Genomic DNA, 19,456 nt, shown 5'->3' with positions numbered 1-19,456 from the left:
TTCTCTGTCTTGGTTCTTTGCTTCTGACTCCTCCTGTTTGCATCCTACCAACACCTGGCACCCTCTTTGCTGCTGTTCTCTTGATGCTCGGAAATGAATAAATAAAAACCGAGGTCACCAAAGAGCCTAATATTTTTTTTTTTCTGGTTCAAAACGATAACTGGTACTTTGCATTTTATTTTGGATTCCTTTTCCAAGGAACTACTTCATAGATTTCCATGCTGAAGCTAGACAAACGTTTGGTATCTTTCTGAAGCAGTAATGTGCCCGTTGCTCTGTATCCTAATGTTTTGCTTTACAAACCACAGCTGATGCGGTGAACAATGCGGCCGGCTTCGGGTTCAGTGGAGTGGATGAGAATGGGAATTTCTGCTGGGATCTGCTTTGTAACCTAAACATCTGGAAAATTGAGGTGAGTGGGTTATGCTTTTGAGTCACACTTCTGTAGTGAAGAAAGCAGTTGTTTGCTTTGCAAAAGCTTCTCTTTGGGATGCCCGGCCCAACAGCCTCCTGCACATTTTGCATCTCATTTTTTTCTTCTTCTTTTTTTTAAATACCTACTATCTTGACAGTTTAAATGGTTCAAGGAAGGATGACACCAAAAACCTGAAGAAGAGCCAGGAACGTCTGTCTGTTGTTTACCTTCCTGTTCTTTCGACAAGAAAATGCAAATGTCATTTGTTTCATGGCTATATTCTACGTATTTCAGTCAACAGTGTAGACTGGAAGCTCCTGTATTTAGATTTCAGTATTTCAAGTATTTGCTGTGGTTCCTTTAGAAGCAACTATAATCCATTTGCTTTTAAGAAGAATTGTCACTGTGCACAACTTTTAACCTCCTAGACTAGTGTGGTTTTTCTCTTTCCCTGTCTTTATTCTGGTACCACAGCGATTTGTATGACTTTATCATCAGATGTGGCCCACACCATTCATGGTTTTCTTTGCTTTGTTAGCACTAGCATGGGGAGGAATACCAAGTCCTGCCTTTCCTCCTCATAACTGGATGGAGGGAGGGCGATTCTCAACATACAAAAACACCAGCTCTCAAGCCAAATGACTCATGCCCTCCGTTAATTTTGGTTTTCCACCAAAAAGCAGAGTTTGGGCAGAGAGGGGTGTATTAGCTTTTTTCATGGCTGTGACCAACATACCTGGCAAGAACATCTTAGAGGAGAAAAGATTTATTTGGCTCATGGTTTCAGAGGTTCGGTTCATTGTCAGCAGGCTCGAGGCAGAAGTGTCATGGCAACAGAGCGGCAGGGCGTTGTGGAGGAAACCTGCTTAACTCAGAGCAGCTAGGAAGCAGAGAAAGAGGAGGGGACCAGGGATAAATATAGTCCCAAGGCCAGGCCCCCAGCGACCCACTTCCTTCAGCCATGTCATGCCTGCCTATTGTCACCACCCAGTGAGCCCATCCATGGTATTAACGTATACACTGATGTGTGATTAGAGCCAGACTCAATTATTTCACCCCTGAACATTTCTGCATTGTAAATACATGAGCTTTTCTTGGAGCCATTTCATATTTAAGTCTCAACAGACTTAAATATAGAGAACAGGAAGCCAGGGTTATATGGAGACTGACCACCTTCCACCCACGATTGGTAGAAATCAGGCCAAAAGGAGACACGGAGAAAGCCTTTGCCTTCTTTCTCCTGAGTCTTTTTGCACTTAGATGTCCTTCAGTGAAAAGGTGATGATCTATCATCTAACAAAATATGGCCGGATTTGGAGGAAGGCTTAGATATTTTTCCTCCTTCTCCTTTTCTTCCTTCATCTTTTTTTTTTTTTTCTTTAGTGTTGGGGCACTGTAACTTCAAAAGGCAAACAGGAAGTGGTAAAAGCACCTGAACCTGTTATCTAATCCAATCACACCACGCATTCAACTTAAATTCATAGTGTTATCTGATTACTGAGGTCAGTCAGATTCAACAAGTATTAAGTGAGCTCCCACAAAGAGCAAAGCTCTCATTTTTTGGACAGTTCTCCTGTGGCCAGAAAACCTGGGCAAATATTGTAAGCACATGGCCAAAATCTAGAATCAGTTCTAAATGAAGAATAATGCTCTGCCCACTCACCGGTGTTCTCACTGTAGGCAAGTCCAGTCACAGAGAACCATGTCTTAAGAGTTCAAGTTCCAGCCTGCAGCATAATTTTTTCCCCTATTTTGGGAAAAGCAGTGTGGATAATCTGCCAGTATCTATTTTTGATATAAATATCAGAAAGAGCCTGAATAGTGTTATGACTTTTCTTCCTTGCCCCACTAAAATTTTTCTTCCTCTCCAAATTAGTGGGCCACTGCTGGCTGCTGGCAGCTCTGTGGGTAAATGACTTTCAGCATGGATGCCCTTGACCTTTGGTTGCCTACTAGTGTTCTCCTGCTGGGCATCAAGATAGATCTTTTGCTGTGGCCATGTGCACAAGGTCAGGGGCTAAATTATTAAGCTATGCATTAATTATAAAAGAAGGAGAGAGCCGGGCGTGGTGGCGCACCCTTGTAATACCCATGCTTGGGAGGCGGAGACAGGAGGATCGTGCAGGTTCGAAGCCAGCAGTGCTGGCTTAAGAGAGCCTATTTCCAAATAAAAAAGTATAAAAATAGGTCTGGGAGTGTAGCTTGGAGGTAGAAGGGTTCCCAGGAACCCCAGTACCACCAAAAAAATAAAAAATAAAAATAAATCAAAGAAGGAGAGAGATTGTGTGTTTGTTGTGTTTGAGTAGAGCACAGAGCTGAAGAAGAAGGAAGTCTGATTTCGTTCAAGTCCTTTGAGGATGTCCTCATAGCATTTCATGAGTCATAAAAAATGGATAAACAAAAGTCCTTGGGGTTTTGAAATTAAAACTCACAGTAAGTCCATCTAGCTACCCATCTATCTGTCTTCCATCTGTCATCTATTTTTTCCTTCTTCTTCTCTTTCTTCCTTTCTCCTCCTGTCCTTCCAAGCATATTATATTAGGTTAGTATAAGCTTTATAAGATTTTTTTTATGGTTAAGGAAGCTTTAGCTGAAAAAAAATGTGGCAGCTCCCTGTTCCACCTTCATTAGGAGTTGTGGTTTACTTATGCTTGATTTATAAATTTTACTGCCAGTCTTTGATAGGACTTTTAAAGATGAGAAAACCCAGTTTTAGCTCATTTGGGATGTCTCTTCCTTGGTGGTTGGTGGACTGGCATCACTGCCAGTTGGGTGATATTTTTTTTCTCTATTGTGATCCCTTCCTGCATAAAGTCTGTTAACTATTCCAAACACAGTTGTGTGTATTTGAACTTGTGTAGACTTAACCACCAAGACTGAGTTTGAACATGGCCACATCATACAAAGATGACAAATTTAAACTGTCTCCATGAAGGCCCTACATTCCCATGATTAAAATTTTCCTGGGGTGAGTCTTCTTTTGGATTATTCAGTTTTAAAACTCAGATGACTTAAAAACATTTTTTTTCTATTGAATTGGGAAGAGAAACCCACAAAATATCCCTGCAGTTTTTCTATAATTTAAAAATAAAATTTGAGAAGAACTGAGACTTTGCAAGCCAAGTGTTCATTGCAAGGTAAATCTGATAAACATCAGAACATTTTCCTGTGTGTCCTGGAATAGCTGATTTACCCTGGGCTCTAAATAGTCACTTCTGAAATATGACAACACAACTGTTGCCAAGGAAACGCTGGAAAGTCCTTTCCAGCGTTTCCATTACTTGGGGGTATTTTTAAAGCTAATGATAGGTGTTATTTTCTTCTTTCTAGACTGCCACGAGTTTCAAAATGTACGTGGGAAACTGGAATATTCAGACAGCTACTTGGCTGAAGTGGTAAGGAAAACAGAAATGACCTGGTTGCACCTAGCCCTGGGAATGTTGAGATGGACCCTGTAGGTGAACAGCAATGTCAGCCAGTGGTGATGTCATCTTACATGTTCATTTTATATTAACTCCTCTGCTTTGGGAATGAAGAAAGCATAAATAGCATGACCCGAGACGGTCATAATATAAGATTTATTTTATCTTCTAATGTTGCCAGTACTGTGTGTCTGTTACTCATCTTTCTTCCTATCAATCTCAGGAGATGTTGGTACTTATTTCCATGCTACAGGTGAGGAAAATGGAGCACAGACTTTATAAATTGCCCAAAGTCACACAGCTAATGAATGCTAAATATGAGCCCAAGTAGTCTGTGTCCAGGACCAGGACCTGACCTCTGTGCTGTGCTTCTTGTTACCTCCAGGAGGCGTTGTGGTTCAGGTGCAAGGATGGTTAATGTCAGCATTAAACCTTGATCATTGCTGGGTTCATCTTGAGCATTGAAAGCTTTATGGTGTCCCAGATACTTGAGTTTTATATTTTCAATTATTTATTTATTTATTTATTTATTATTTATTATTTTTATTTTTTGGTGGTACTGGGGGTAGAACCCAGGGGCTTTCTACCTCCGGGCTATACTCCCAGACCTATTTTATATTTTATTTGGGAACAGAGTCTAAGTTGCTGAGAGCCTCACTCAGTAGCTGAGGCTGGCTTCGAACCTGTGCGTTTCTCCTGTCTCAGCCTCCCAAGTGCAGGGATTACAAGCATGTGCACCACCAAGTCCGGCTTCTGTTTTTTTTTTTTTTTTTTTTTTTTTTTTTTTTTTTTTTTTTTTTTTGTGGTACTGGGTTCCTGGAAGCCCTTTTACCTCGGGGCCACACTCCCAGACTTATATTTTTGAAACAGGGTCTCTTACGCCAGCACAGCTGGCTTCTAACCTGCGCGATCCTCCTGTCTCTGCCTCCCAAGCGCGGGGATTACAAGCGTGCACCACCACGCCTGGTAATTTTTTTTTTTTTTTTTTTTTTTTGGTGGTACTGGGGTTCCTGGAAGCCCTTCTACCTCCGGGCTACACTCCCAGACCTATTTTTACATTTTTATTTGGAAACAGGGTCTCCTAAACCAGCGCTCGTGGCTGGCTTCGAACCTGCGCGATCCTCCTGTCTCTGCTTCCCAAGCGCGGGATTATAAACCGGGATTACAATCGTGTGCCACCACGCCCAGCCTGTTTGTTTCTAAAAGGCAGTTTGGGGTCATAGAAAAAATTAGCTCTTTTGATTTGTATTTTTGTTGCTCTTTCTCTTCCTTTCCCTTTGTTTTCCTGTATGTTCCAAGATTAGAAATGTTACTTATTGTGGAACTAATACCATGCTATCCTCGGAGCAGCCAACTCCACCTAGTGAATGTGCCTATCATAACAAGTGCAAGAAGCGTATAAAAACATTAAGCTTTCTAGGAGATTCCACTGTTTTTGATGAGTAGCATCTTTCATGGGTCATAACATTGAGATAAAAGCAGAGCTGATTTGTAGTAACCTTACAAAGTAAGCCCATGTGTTTGTTATTCTTTAAAAATTGATGTTTTTGAAAAATTGATCTTAGCATCATTGCTTTTATTTATTATTGTAAATAATTTAACATATCAATTTGTTTCTTTATATTGAAATATCTCTAGCCAGGCATGGTGGTCTATAATTCCCAATAGCTGGGAGATTGAGGCAGGAGAATTGCAGGTTAATTGAAGCCAGCCTTAGCAACTTAGTGGGACTTTCAGCAACCTAGTGATACCCTGTTTCAAAACAAAAAATAAAAAAGGGCTAGAGTTGTAATTTGGTGGTAGAATGCCCCTGGATTAAATCCCTAGTTAAAAAAATTTTGAACATACTAAAAGTCATATAGTTTCCATTAGAAGTTTATAATGGAGCTGGGCATGGTGACACATACCTGTAATCCCAGTATTTGGGAGTCTGAGACAGGAGGATTGCAGGTTCAAAGACAAGCTCACCAAGTGGTGAGACCGCTATCAAACACAGTTTCAAAATAAAACTAAAAAATAGGGCTGAGGGTATAGCTCAGAGGTAGAATGCATCTGGATCCAACCCCTAGTACCATATATATACAAAAAAGTTTATAAAGCCTTAAGATGATTGAGCACCCATAGGTACACATAAAAATGAAAATATTAGGAACAAAATATTTTGTTGATACAAAGAATTACAAGAGTAAGAAATAAATACATGATGTGACTACTCCTCATTTTAAAAAGAGATATTACATGGGCTGGGATGTAGCTCAGTGGCAAAGCACTTGCCTGGCAAGTGCACTGCCCTGGATTTGATCCCCAGTCTAAAAAGACAAAAAATAAATAAATAATGAGAGAGAGAGAGAGAGAGAGAGAGAGAGAGAGAGGAGGAAGAAGAAGAAGAAGAAGAAGAAGAAGGAGGAGGAGGAGGAGGAGGAGGAGGAGGAGGAGGAAGGAGGAGGAGGAGGAGGAGGAGGAAGAAGAAGAAGAAGAAGAAGAAGAAGAAGAAGAAGGAGAAGAAGAAGAAGAAGAAGAAGAAGAAGAAGAAGAAGAAGAAGAAGAAGAAGGAGAAATAGAAGAAGAAGAAGAAGAAGAAGAAGGAGGAGGAGGAGGAGGAGGAGGAGGAGGAGGAGGAGGAGGAGGAGGGATTACAAATGGGGGTCTCTGTTCTGTTTATCATCCTAAATGCGTCCTCTCCCTTCCTATGAAGAGGGAGCTCTAATCTTGAGTTTGGGTGTAAGCCAGGTACTTTTGCATCATCAGTGGTGTGCTGGTGATAACTGTCTGAATTCCTATTTTGTTTTTTATTCGGATCCTCTCATTTAATGGTGTCTTCCTTTGAGGGTCACTAGCTGTTTATAGACTGAGTTTTGGGGAAAATCCCCTGTCACTTGGTTTTAATAAACAACCAAAGAGCCAAAGAGCTCTGGGGCATTTGCTGACATTTTCTAGGTCTTCACAATATAGATCAAGCATCTCTTTTTAGATTTTTCGGAAAACCTGAAATCCCGAATACTCCAAAATACGACACTTTTTGAACACCAACATGATGTCACAAGTAGAAAATTCCACACCTGACTACACATGGCAGGGCACAGTTAAAAACCAGGTGCACTAAAAATTCTGTATAAAATTATCTTCAGGCTATGTGTATAAGGTGTATATAAAACATAGATGAATTTTATATTTTAGACACTGAAAATGAGGTCTGTTCCTAAGATAACTTATTCTATCTATGCAAATATTTTTTTGTGTGTATATGTGTTCTGGAGATTGAAAACAAACATTCTACCTCCGAGCTACACTCACAACCCTTTTTATTTTTTAATTGGAAATGGGGTCTTACTGAATTGCTGAGGCTGTCCTCACACTTGGAATTCTCCTATCTCAGTGTTCCAAGTACTGGGATTATAAGCATGTATTTGAAAATTCCAGGATATCTGAAATCCTATTTAAGATAAGATAGCCTGAACCCTTATCACTCTTTAGGGCAAATTACTGGGTTGAATTTCCGGTGGACCCTGATGAACTTGTAAACAGGTCATATAACTGGGACATTGATTTTATGCCAGGGTCTTTGCTGAGAAAGATGAAGAGATTAAAAAAGGATCACCATTTCTAAAGACCCTTATCCCAATTTCCAGAAATTTTAATGCCAGTTAGTAGATTAGATTGTTGGTAGAAACAGCTTGTAGAGAACAGAGACATTCACTGTGTAGAAAGTGACCACTTAGACCTTTGTTAGTAGAGTGTGAAGGGGATACAGATTATTTAGTGTATAGAAGTTAAACTTTTTTGGGGTGTATGGTATTGGGGATGGAACCCAGGGGCCTTCTACTTTCAGGACACATCCCCAGACCTGTTTTTATTTTTTCTTTGGAAATAGGGTCTTGCTAAGTTGCTGAGGGCCTCACCAAGTTGCTGAGGCTGGCATCAAAGATGTGATCCTCCTGTCCCAGCCTCCCAAGTACTGGGATTACAAGCGTGTGCCATCACGCCCGGCGAGGTTAAATGCTTGTAACAGCTCCTGAAAAGGCTGAGCTGCAGATTGCTCGTCTGGTAGTGCTCTCGGAAGCCAGAGTAGCACAGGCTCTTTGAATTTCATTGCAAGTCCCCAGAAAGGGTGAGGCAGGCTCTCATCAGTGAGGGGTCAGATGGTTTCTGCATGGTCTGATCCAGAGAAGAAAGTGAGGCTGCAGGTTCCTGTCAGCTGACCTCGGCTTGTTCCTCCCTCCCATCACAGTGTGTGCTACGAGCGGGTCCCGTGGTACCCTACGGTGCTCACCTTCATCCTCTCTGCTGTGTGGCATGGCGTCTACCCCGGATACTACTTCACCTTCTTAACTGGATCTCTTGTCACCTTAGCAGCTCGAGCGGTAAGCTGCCTTTGGGTGTAGAATCTTGTCTTTGTAAATCTGTTGCCTGTGTGTTTGTTGTTATCTTTTCCATCCTAGCAGGAAAGATGGTGGCAATGATATTTTGAAAAATGAAATGGTATACAAAAGTCTTCCTATTAGAGAAAAGCTTAATTACATAGGAACTTGTGGTCATTACCAAAAAAGGGGGTTAACCATTTTATTTTCATATTATTACAGAGGGTATTTGTAAAAAGGAATTTTAGGAGGAATATTTGCTACCTAAAGACAGGAACACAATCCAGGAGTGGCAGTGTACACCTGGAATACCAGTCCTTTGAAATCTGAGACAGGAGGATTGCAGGTTCGAGGCCAATCTCAGAAACTTAGTGAGCCCCTATTTCAAAATAAAAAGTAAAATAGGGCAGGGGGTGTGGCTTAAATGTAGAATGTCTCTGAGTTCAATCCCCAGTAAAACACACACACACACACACACACACACACACACACACAACATTGGCTATGAGCACACAGTCTACTAATAACAGATGATAGAGGTTATTAATTAATATAGGCCCCTTAGGACTTCAGTTTGCTTATCCCTGCTGCATTTCTCATTTTATTATCCTAAGCTTAGAAACAATTCACAGAGTCTCAGAGCAGTCAGTGAGATCGCAACCACAGGAGCCGTGTCTGGTGGAGACAGGTCTCACCTCTCGTTTTCTCATGTCTGATCCAGTTAGTTCAGGCAAAATTCTCTGTGAATTTCACAAGTATGGCTCTTAAGGCTTTTTTGAGGAGCCTTTTAGGAGCCTTTTAGTGTGTCCTAGATTTTTCCCCCCCTGCAATTTGCTTGTTAAAAAGCAGGATAATAAAGGAATGAAAAAAATGAGACTGTCTTCAAAGAAGATGAACATTTATAGAAGTAATTGCAATTCAAAGTGCTTTCATGGCCCGATACAGAGTTTTGTGCTTGAATTTCAATATTTAATCATGATTGTAGTCTTCCTTATTTCATATGCCTAGCGCTTTTAATGACATTTGTTAAGCTGTGTTTTAGATATGAATTTAGGAGCCCCCAGCATAGGTGTTCACTCATTCTTTAGATTCTTCTGTGTATATTTGGGAGCCTACTGTGTGCCAGTCAGTGTTGTAGGTGCTGGGCTACCACAATGAACAAGACAAGAGTCCCTTTCTAAGGCCTTCCTAGTTAGGTGGAACTGTACTGGAATTTATATGTAAACAAGGTCATAATTGCTATTTGTGCTGATCAAAACACTTCCAAAATTGCATGTATATTGTACATATTTGTTCATAAGAAATAGGAAAGACATTTCTTTCATTCCTATAGCTATTCATATTAGGAAAGGAAGCTAAAGAACAGATGGTCAGAACAAACTAAGAAGTAAAGGTCAGAGTTTTGTTTCTTAATATATCAGGAATATTGTTCCTTAAAATACTTTTAGTTCTGTGGCCTTAAGGCCTAAAGGCTTCAATTTATACAGGTCATTCGAGGGGGGGGAGCTTCCAAATGTGTTTCACAAATAAGTTAGGTAGAGGATGGAGAGGGCTGGGTTGATAAAGAAGAGCTTCCATTTTTTCTAGAAGGAGAATGAACTACTAAAGTCTTAGGCCCCTGGAGGACACTTAATAAAATCTCATACCTGGTGCCCAGTGTTGCTGATGGATGGAGCCCTGGTCTCTGTCCTGAGGAACGGAGGGCTGAGAAGAGAGGTCCTTATCTCACCTGGCCTCCCTGGATACCGTGCTTTTCCTGCCTGGAGCTCAGATGCCTATCCATCAGCCATTGTTTTTAGCATTGGTTTTGATTCTTGAATCTGGAAAGTTAGACATCTTTCTGGAGGAAAGTCACCTGGAAAAAAACCTGAAATGGTACAGAAGTTTCCATGTCAGAGAACTGTCTCTTACCTGGGTTCAAGGCCCAGATCTGTGATGCTGCTTGACATGATAGGCTTCTATCCGTGTATGCAGTGATGCAGACAGGGCAAACCATAAGTTGCCAATAAGTGGTAGCTGCATTTATTATCAGTAATAGTCATATTATCTGTGTTACTATTACTCAAAAGAAATCATTAGGGAACAGTTTATTTACCAAGGTGTTTAGTAGTTTGTTTATCAGGGTAGAGATACATTGACCAGGGTATATGTCACGAGATTGTTCCTGAATAGCAAAACCGGAAGATGAGCTAAATTTTCCATAATTCCCTTAAAATTATAATGGAGATTAATATTTACTGCTATGGGAAAAAGTGCATGATAAATAACTCATGAAAAAACAGGCTAAAATGTATACTGGGGCCAGCCAGGCATTTTAGGAGGTTGAGACAGGAGGATTGCAGGTTTGAGGCCAGCCTCAGGAACTTAATGAGGCACTCAGCAATTTTGTGGGAGACCCTATTTCAAAATTAAAAAAAAAATAAAAAGCTGGGGATATAGCTCAGTGGTAGAATGTCTTTGGATGGAGCCCTGGTCTCTGTCCTGAGGAACGGAGGGCTGAGAAGAGAGGTCCTTATCTCACCTGGCCTCCCTGGATACCGTGCTTTTCCTGCCTGGAGCTCAGATGCCTATCCATCAGCCATTGTTTTTAGCATTGGTTTTGATTCTTGAATCTGGAAAGTTAGACATCTTTCTGGAGGAAAGTCACCTGGAAAAAAACCTGAACACACACACACACACACACACACACACACACACACACACACACACGCACAGACATGCACAGACAGACACACACAGTGTATAGTGGTGCCATTAAGAATATAAATGTGGGTATATATAAATAGAAAAAGATTTGAGGGCAGTGTGCCAAGTTTTTAAATGGTGCTTTTCTTTCTTTTTTTTTTCTTTTTTTTTTCTTTTGGTGGTACTGGGGTTCCTGGAAGCCCTTCTACCTCCGGGCTACACTCCCAGACCTATTTTTTTTTATTTTTGGAAACAGGTTCTCTTAAGCCAGCGCGGCTGGCTTCGAACCTGCGCGATCAACCTGCGCGATCCTCCTGTCTCCGCCTCCCAAGCACGGGGATTACACGCGTGCACCACCACTCCCAGCTAAATGGTGCTTTTCTATGGGAGGTGTTAAAAATGAAAATAAAATTAATTTTTTTGCTTAGTTGTGTTTTAAACAACTTTCTACAGTGAACATTTTTTTCCTTCTTTTTTTTTTTAAATGGTACTGAGGGTGGAACCCAGGGCCATTCTACCTCTGAGCTACACCCCCAGCCCTATTTTTGATTCTTTATTTTGAAACAGGGTCTCACCGAGTTGCAAAGGGCCTTGCTAAGTAGCTGAGGCTGATGAGCTATAGTCCTCCTGTCTCAGCCTCCCAGGTGCTGGGATTACAAGTGTGCACCACCACACCCGGCTATTTTTTTTTTTTCTTAATAGGAAGAGCCATCCTGATATTTTTTCACCCCACCCGTCTCCCCACTTTTGCCTTCTTGCCTTGCAGGTTAGGAACAACTGCAGACACTACTTCCTTTCTTCAAAGGCTCTGAAGGTCGTTTATGACCTGCTCACCTGGGCGGCCACTCAGCTGGCAGTCTCGTACACAGTGGCGCCCTTTGTCATGTTGGCCGTTGAACCGACTCTCAGTTTATACAAGTAAGTGTCCATTGCTTTAAGTTGCTAGCTAGTACATTTACCTGTTTTCCATATTGAACTTGGGAATCAGGTAAGTTGAACGAGGTCCTGGGACTCATACTAAGAATGTCTAAAGAGGACTTCCATGTGAAATTCACACTCATAGGAGCTTTAAGGTGAAATGGCTGTTTTAGTGGTACCAACATGCACCTATCAACAGCTAAGAAGAGGGTTGACAGGAATCCCTTAGGCTGTTTATAATCAGTAACGGGCTCTCCTGGCAGTGCATTCTGAAGGGGTCCAGATGAAAGACTCAGAGGGTGGATTTGCTGCCCGTGGCTCTTCTTCCCGGGGATTGGGCTGTGTTTGTGACTGTGAGGTGTTCTGAGATCAGGATGGAATCGAGGCAGGAGCTGGGTCTGTAGACTCTTGGGGTTGGCCGGCTTGCAGAGTCCATAGGAAAGCTCTGTGTCCCTTACTGAGATGGTGATTCTAATGGAAGGTTCTAGCTTGGACATAGACTACCCCTGAGTTCAATCCCCAATACCAAAACAAACAAACAAACAAACAAACAAACAAACAAACCAAAAAACAAAACCTCTAATTCTCATTATGAGGCTTTGGTGTATTGAATGCTTTGAACTAAAGGAGAACCAAGATCTCCCCGACTCCCCCACACCAGTCTCTTGCTTCTCTTTTCCTTCCAAAATATATTTAGGGGTTCTCTCTGAAGTTCCCCTACCTACCTAAAGGCTGGGTCTTGCAGATGATTAACTTATAGGACAAAAGACTAGGATTGATGCTGCACCCAGAGCCCAGGCAAACATTGTCCAGGGTCACTGTCTGTTATTCAGGTCTGCGCATCTGTTCTAAACACCATTTGTTCTTCCTCAATAGCTGATGACAGCTCCCACTTCCCTCTCCCCTATAAAAACAATATTTAAGCCTTTCACCATCTATCTAGCCCTTCTTTGAGTTTCATACTTTGTGTAAACACCCATGCACACGTCTACATAATAAATTTGCCTGCTTTTCCTACTGTTAATCTGCCTATTTTCAGTTTCTTTCAGCAAGCACAAACCCTACACAAACACCTTATTCTAATAAGCCAGAGATTCTCTACAGTTGATAGACTGGCTAGGAGTGGATTAAAGAAACTTTTACCACCCAATGCATGTATTAATATAAATAAATAATATGTTTTTATGTTATCAGTAAAGAAGGTGGCGAGAACTACACAACATTCATCAATAAAGTCTTTTTGCTGTATATGTTTCTATAATATTAGGTGATGAGGAGTTTAGCATGGAAATTGTGCTGGATTATATTCAATTTTGGGGGGGCAGGAGATAACAGAAGAGTAAGAAGAGTACTATAAGCTTCAGCCCCCAAAGAAAACCTCAATTCATCTGCTACGAACGTAGGAACCATTCCAGCTCTAGATGAGGAAAACTGAATTGAGCTCCTTTTCTGTGGTTCCCATAGTGAGGCACAGCCTCTAAGATGCTGCCTTCTGCTCTCAGCTGGCTTTACTTTCCTACCCACCCTAGGGTAGCCCGGTGTCCCAGACTCATATTTTGTTTTTGTTGTTGCCATTGGGTCAATGTCCTAATCCAGCATTTGCCTCTGTTGTCTTTTGCATTCTTAACACCCCTAGAAACAGTCTACAGCCTCATTGATTTGTCTTCCTGGGTGACCAACTCGGTGGCATAGGTGATAATTGTTTTGGGTCAGCTCTCTGGGCACAAAGCCCCCTAGGTTTTGAGTTGCCTGCTTTTAACATGATTTTCTGCCAGAAACCCTGGTATGGTATTCTAAGCATATGATATTGCCGTGTGTGGGATTTTTCAAGACTAAATTTGTCATTTACAGCAAAAAAAATGCTTGGCTGTAACTGAGTTTCATTTAATAACCACAGTGTGCTGAGCACTGTGCTAGAAGAAGCTGGGGACAGAATGCCAAACAAAATATCCAGGCAGGCGTGGTGGCTCACACTTGTAATCTTAACATTTGAGAGGCTGAGACAGGAGGATCTGGGTTCACGGACAGCCTCAGCTAGTACTTAGTGAGGCTCTCTGCCACTCAGTGAGACTCTGTTTCAAAAATGAAGACTAAAGTTGGGCATGGTGGTGCATGCTTGTAATCCCAGCGCTTGGGAGGCTGACACAGGAGGATCACACAGGTTCAAAGCCATGCCTCAGCTACTTAGTGAGGCTCTCAATAACTTAGTGATTCTTTGTTTCCAAATAAAATATAGAATAGAGATGGGCATGGTGGTGCACGCTTGTAATCCCAGCATTTGGGAGGCTGAGATCAGAGGATCATGGTTCACAGACAGCCTCAGCTACTTAGTGAGGCCGTCTGCAACTCAGTGAGACCCTGTTTCAAAATAAAGAATAAAATATTGGGCAGGGGTGTAGCTTGGAGGTCAAATGCTGCTGGGTTCCATCCCCAGACCTGAAAAAATAATATATATATATAATAGGTCTGGGAGTATATCCCGGAGGTAGAAAGCCCCTGGGTTCCACCCCTAGTACCACCCCCCCAAAATAAAATAAAATAAAATAAAAAGGCTAAAAAATAGGACTGGGGACGTAGCTTGGAGGTAGAATGCTTCTGGGTTCCATCTCCAGCACCACAAAAATAAATAAATAAATAAATAAACATGAAAATCCTATCTGCTTCCACGGAAGCAAGAGGTTGATGGGAACGACAGGCAATACTTGATGAATTACAAATATACTTTGAGATTGCACTCTGCGTGAATGGTACAAAGCTTTATGGGAACAGCTAACAGGAACGTGGGAGAAGAGGAGGCTTTGGGAAGCAAGTGGCACTTGGGCTCAGCCCTGGAGGCTGAGAAGTAGGACTGAAGCTGGCTCAGTCTGTGAGTGAGGCAGGTCGGCATGGGTACTGCCGCTGAGATAGAAACAGCGTAGGGAGGCCCCACGCTGACACCATGGAAGCACGAGTGTGGGCACGTCACGGAGTCCAAGGTGGGCAGAGGCGGGCTAAGGAGGAGAGGGCCGAGCAGCACCAGCATCCCGTCTATCACCACGGGGACACTGAGCGAGGGTAAATGGAACCGATTCACACAGCAGCTATGAGTTAGAACTGAGGGCCGGACTCAGAATCTGTCAATGCCCAGATTAGTAGTACAGTTACTAAAATTTCTTTAAGAGAAGCTATTTTATTTTTTAGGTTTTCTTTACATTTTTTAAATTTTTATGTGGATCATATTGAAAATGGCATACATTCAGACTGCTTGGTGCCCTCTCCTCCCCCACTTCCCCTTCCCCCTTCCCAACAATGAGTGTCCAGGTTAACCATGCTACATTCATACTTTTACATATATTTGATGTAGCTCCTCCATTAATTAACCTTAGCCTTCTTCTTCGTCTCCTACCCTTCCATTTCAGCTTTGCTGGAGTCACTCTGGTAATCCTGATAGTCCCTAGTTTGGGCATATTAGAGAAAACATATATATGTCCCTTCTCTTTCTGTGCTTGGCTAATCTCACTTAACATAATTCTCCAGGTCTTTCCATCTTCTTGTGAATGACGTGATTTTGTTGTTCTTTATAGCTGAGTAGAATTACATTGTGTGTATTTCTCATAATTTCGCAATCCATTCATCTGTTGATGGAGACCTAGGTTGGCAATTACGAACTGTGCTGCTGTGAACATGGATATGCGTATGTTACTGTAGTTCTCTGATTTCAACCCCTTTGGAAAGATACCCAGGAGTGGTATAGCCGGATCATATGGTGGATCCATTCCCAACTTTCTAAGAAATCTCCACACTGATCTAGGAAAAGCTATTGTGGAAGACAATGACTGCTGGAGGATCAAACTAAATATATGCTAAGTACATACCAACCCGTGTAGATGCTAATTTCTGCACTTAGGAAGGGACTCAGGGAGCAGAATCAAATTGTTATCAAACAGCTTTCCTTTTCTTTTTTTAATTTTTATTTATTTATTTATTTTTTGGTGGTACTGGGGGTGGAACCCAGAGGCTTTCTACCTCCGGGCTATACTCCCAGACCTTTTTAATATTTTATTTGGAAAGAGGGTCTCACTAAGTTGCTGAAAGCCTCACTAATTAGCTGAGACTGGCTTTGAACCTGTGCGGTCCTCCTGTCTCAGCCTCCCAAGCGCAGGGATTAAAAGCGTGCACCACCACGCCCGGCTAATTTTTAATTTTTAATTTTTTGGTGGTACTGGGTTTCCTGGAAGCCCTTCTACCTCTGGGCTATGCTCCCAGACCTATTTTTGTACTTTTTTTATTTGGAAACAGGGTCTCTTAAGCCAGCGTGGCTGGCTTCGAACCTGCGCCATCCTCCTGTCTCTGCCTTCCAAGTGTGGGGATTACAAGCATGTGCCACCACACCTGGTTCAGCTTTCCATTTCTTTTAAAAAAATCTAGCTGGGTGTGGTGGTGCATACTTGTAATCCCAGCATTCGGGAGGCTGAGACTGGAGGATTGTGGTTCACAGACGATCAGCTACTTAGGCCCTCTGCAACTCAGTGAGACCTGGTTTCAAAATAAAGAATAAAAAATAGGGCAGGGGCTGTAGCTTGGAGGTCGAAGGCCCCTGTGGATGCATTGTAATTACATATTGTAATGAGGTTCAGAGTGAAAGGAACACACGTACACAAGTATTTGGTGTTTCCCTTCAGATCTCACTCTGCTCCCTCTCCTTGCCTATATATGTTAATTGATATTGGAACTGATAATTTTATATATGTCCATGGTACTATCTGAACTGTTTCCTTCATCAAGTCTCCTTCCCTGCCTCCTGCCCTTCCCTAGACCTTCTCATCGCTCCATAGGAGTTTTTCCTCCTTTAGCTGAAGTCTGCTTTTTCCCCTAGTTTCTCTCTAGCTTTCGTATATGAGAGAAAACATACAACCCTTCACTTTCTAAGACTGGCTGATCTCACTTAGCATAATATTATTTAGTTCCATCCACTTCCCTGAAAATGACATAATTTAATTCTTTTTTATGGGTGTGTAAATTCCATTGTGAATCTAAAGCTATTTTTTAAAATATATTTGTTTAGGATAAAATTTTTTTTTACTAGTTTGATCCATTAAAAGATGATGTAACTTAAGTCTGGGGTGTATATACCTGTAATCTCATATTTTGGAAGCTGAGACAGCAGGATCATAGGTGTGAGTCCAACCTCAGCAACTTAGTGGGACTCTGTTCAAAATAATAATAGCAACAACAACAACAACAACAACAACAACAACAACAATAATAAAAGGTCTGGGAGTGTAGTTCAAAGATAAAACACCCCCCCACATCAAAGATGATCTAAACTAATGTTATCTGACATGTGTATAAAGTTTACATTTCCTTTTTAGATCATTTCTGTCTAGTAGAACTTTCCGTCATGACTGAAATACTCTGTGTAGTAGATATCTCATAGGTTAGCCAACAGCCTGTGTGGCCATTGAGCATTCAATAGGTGGCTACTGAATTTTCAATTTCATTTCATTTTAATTAATTTAAATTTTAACAGCCATATGTTGCCCCTGGCCTTTGTAAATTGATCACACCTCCAAAAGTGTTCTCAGAATCTTTTAAGAGAACCACTAAGTTTGGTAAAAGAAATTAAAACTGCATGGACTGTTAGTGAAGTTGAGTCGAATGGTTTTCAGGTCTGTTTCTTACCTTGGAATTATTACAGTAACTAGTAATGAATGGCAGTTGTCTGCAAACCCAATTCTCAGTTGGTGTGGTCAACATTCTGACTGCAACAATCCAAAACAACTGACCACACAACTTAGAGGAAGGAAGATTTATTTGCTCACTGTTTTTGGAGATTTCAGGGTTTAGTCTATGTTAGGCTGGATCTGTAGAGCTCAAGGCAGAGTAGCAGGAAGAAAATAGAGGGAGAGATCAAGGGCTCTGATCTCACATCATGGAGGCCAGAAATAAGGGTGTGGGAGCACGAGCCCCAAGGCCATACCCTGAGGGAGCCTTCTTTAGCAACCAAGCCTCACTTTCAACACTGCTGCCTTGTTTCCATGAGGGCTGGGAGACATTCTAAATCCAAGCCATATATCAGTTTGTCTTTCATTACTTGCCATTTAAATTCCTGATGCACTTTTTTTTTGTATCTAATCTGTCTTCAAATCTCAGATTTAGATTTCTCAACTTTTTTCCTTGAAGTTGTCAGTAAGCCCCAAGTTTAATGAACACTTAAAGGTATTATGAAAGAAACCTTCAATGAAATCATTTTGAAATGCCAAATCCTCATACATTAGTCTCTAAGGAGATAACACATGTTAGAATTTGTATAGAAATTTTGTAGGTAGCAAACTCCTTGAAAGTAAGAACTATGCCTTACTCACTTTTGTATCTGGAGGATTTAGGTCATTGCCCAACATGCTCAGTAAATGTTAGTTGAGTTCTTCCTTAATAGAAAAATGAAACTTCTTTAAATCTTAAAGAAAAATGAGATGTCAGAATAGGTTTCCAAACCTTGTTAGAGAATGGAAATTGGTTTCCTTTGATTGACCAAGTATTTGTATTTAATCTAACATAATTACTCTTATGTAGATTTGGACACATATGAAAGATTAAGGAAGACAGAGAACAAAGTATATTTTAGGTGTGTAGACTTTGAAATTTATGGTTACCTGTGGCTAGAGATGCCTTCAGATCTGTTGCCCCAGCATGTCTAGCTGTAGAGCCATTTTCTACTCTCAATAATGACCTTGAGACAGTAAGTTAATTACTATAGTTATTCACGCCTTTGCTTCTGGTTAAAAATCACGTATACTCAGCCCTTTGACTCTGTGTGTTCTGTATGTATGGATTCAACCATCTATGGATCAAAAACATTTGAAAAAAACTTGCCTGTTTCCTGAACACATACAGGACTTTTTATCATTATCCTCTAAACAGTAGAGCCTGACAGCTATTTACATAGGATTTATAATGCATATGTATTATAAGTGGTCTAGAGATTATTTAAAGTATACTAGAGTATACGTAAGTTATTTGCAAATGCTATATTATTTTATATAAGGGACGTGAGCATCTGCAGATTTTGGTGTTTTCAGGGAGTCTTGGAACCAGTCCCCTGTAAAATTGTATTGTTCCCATCATCCCAAGGGCAGGGGCAGAAGCTTATTCCTTTTTGTAGATCTGTAAATAGTGCTTTATAGCCGGGCGTGGTGGCGCACGCTAGTAACCCCAGCATTTGGGAGGCTGAGACCAGAGGATCGTGGTTCGCGGACAGCCTCAGCTACTTAGTGAGGCCCTCTGCAACTCAGTGAGACCCGGTTTCAAAATAAAAAAATAAAAAACAGGGCAGGGGGTGTAGCTCGGAGGTTAAATGCGCCTGGGTTCCATCCCCAGACCCGCAATAAATAAATAAATAAATAAATAAATAAATAGTGCTTTATACATCTTAAGCAGTAAATGTTTATTGAAAGAATAAATGAGTTAAAATATATCAGTGCACTTGACTAATCTGTAAATATTTTTAGGGAAACATTCCTCCTGCTAAAGGGTGGAGTAATTTAGGGCATATGTGCATTCTCTGGTTCTAGTATACCTGGCCTTATAGTTATAGAAGCTGGGGAATGATACATAAATGAATTGTGTTCCCCCATGACATTCTTTCACATTAAAAGCATAAAGTTCAACCATTTCAAATA

At 41.2% G+C, this 19,456-nt stretch overlaps 1 protein-coding gene across 1 annotated transcript in view; it reads left to right on the top strand.

Annotated features, from left to right (window-relative positions):
• The window catches only part of MBOAT1 (membrane bound glycerophospholipid O-acyltransferase 1), a gene marked incomplete at both ends in the record, with an annotated part of 103,992 nt that overhangs the window by 83,743 nt on the left and 793 nt on the right, over nt 1-19,456 (top strand). The window contains 4 exons of the mRNA XM_080710286.1: nt 309-412; nt 3,746-3,810; nt 8,066-8,198; nt 11,647-11,798. Coding sequence (XP_080566412.1) covers nt 309-412; nt 3,746-3,810; nt 8,066-8,198; nt 11,647-11,798 — 454 coding nt within the window. The remainder of the gene's footprint in view (nt 1-308; nt 413-3,745; nt 3,811-8,065; nt 8,199-11,646; nt 11,799-19,456) is intronic.

This window comes from Muscardinus avellanarius (genome assembly GCF_963383645.1).
Source record: "Muscardinus avellanarius genome assembly, chromosome: 14".
Taxonomy (NCBI): domain Eukaryota; kingdom Metazoa; phylum Chordata; class Mammalia; order Rodentia; family Gliridae; genus Muscardinus; species Muscardinus avellanarius.
The sequence above is the reverse complement of the archived record's forward strand: the minus strand, read 5'-3'. Positions and strand labels throughout refer to the sequence as shown.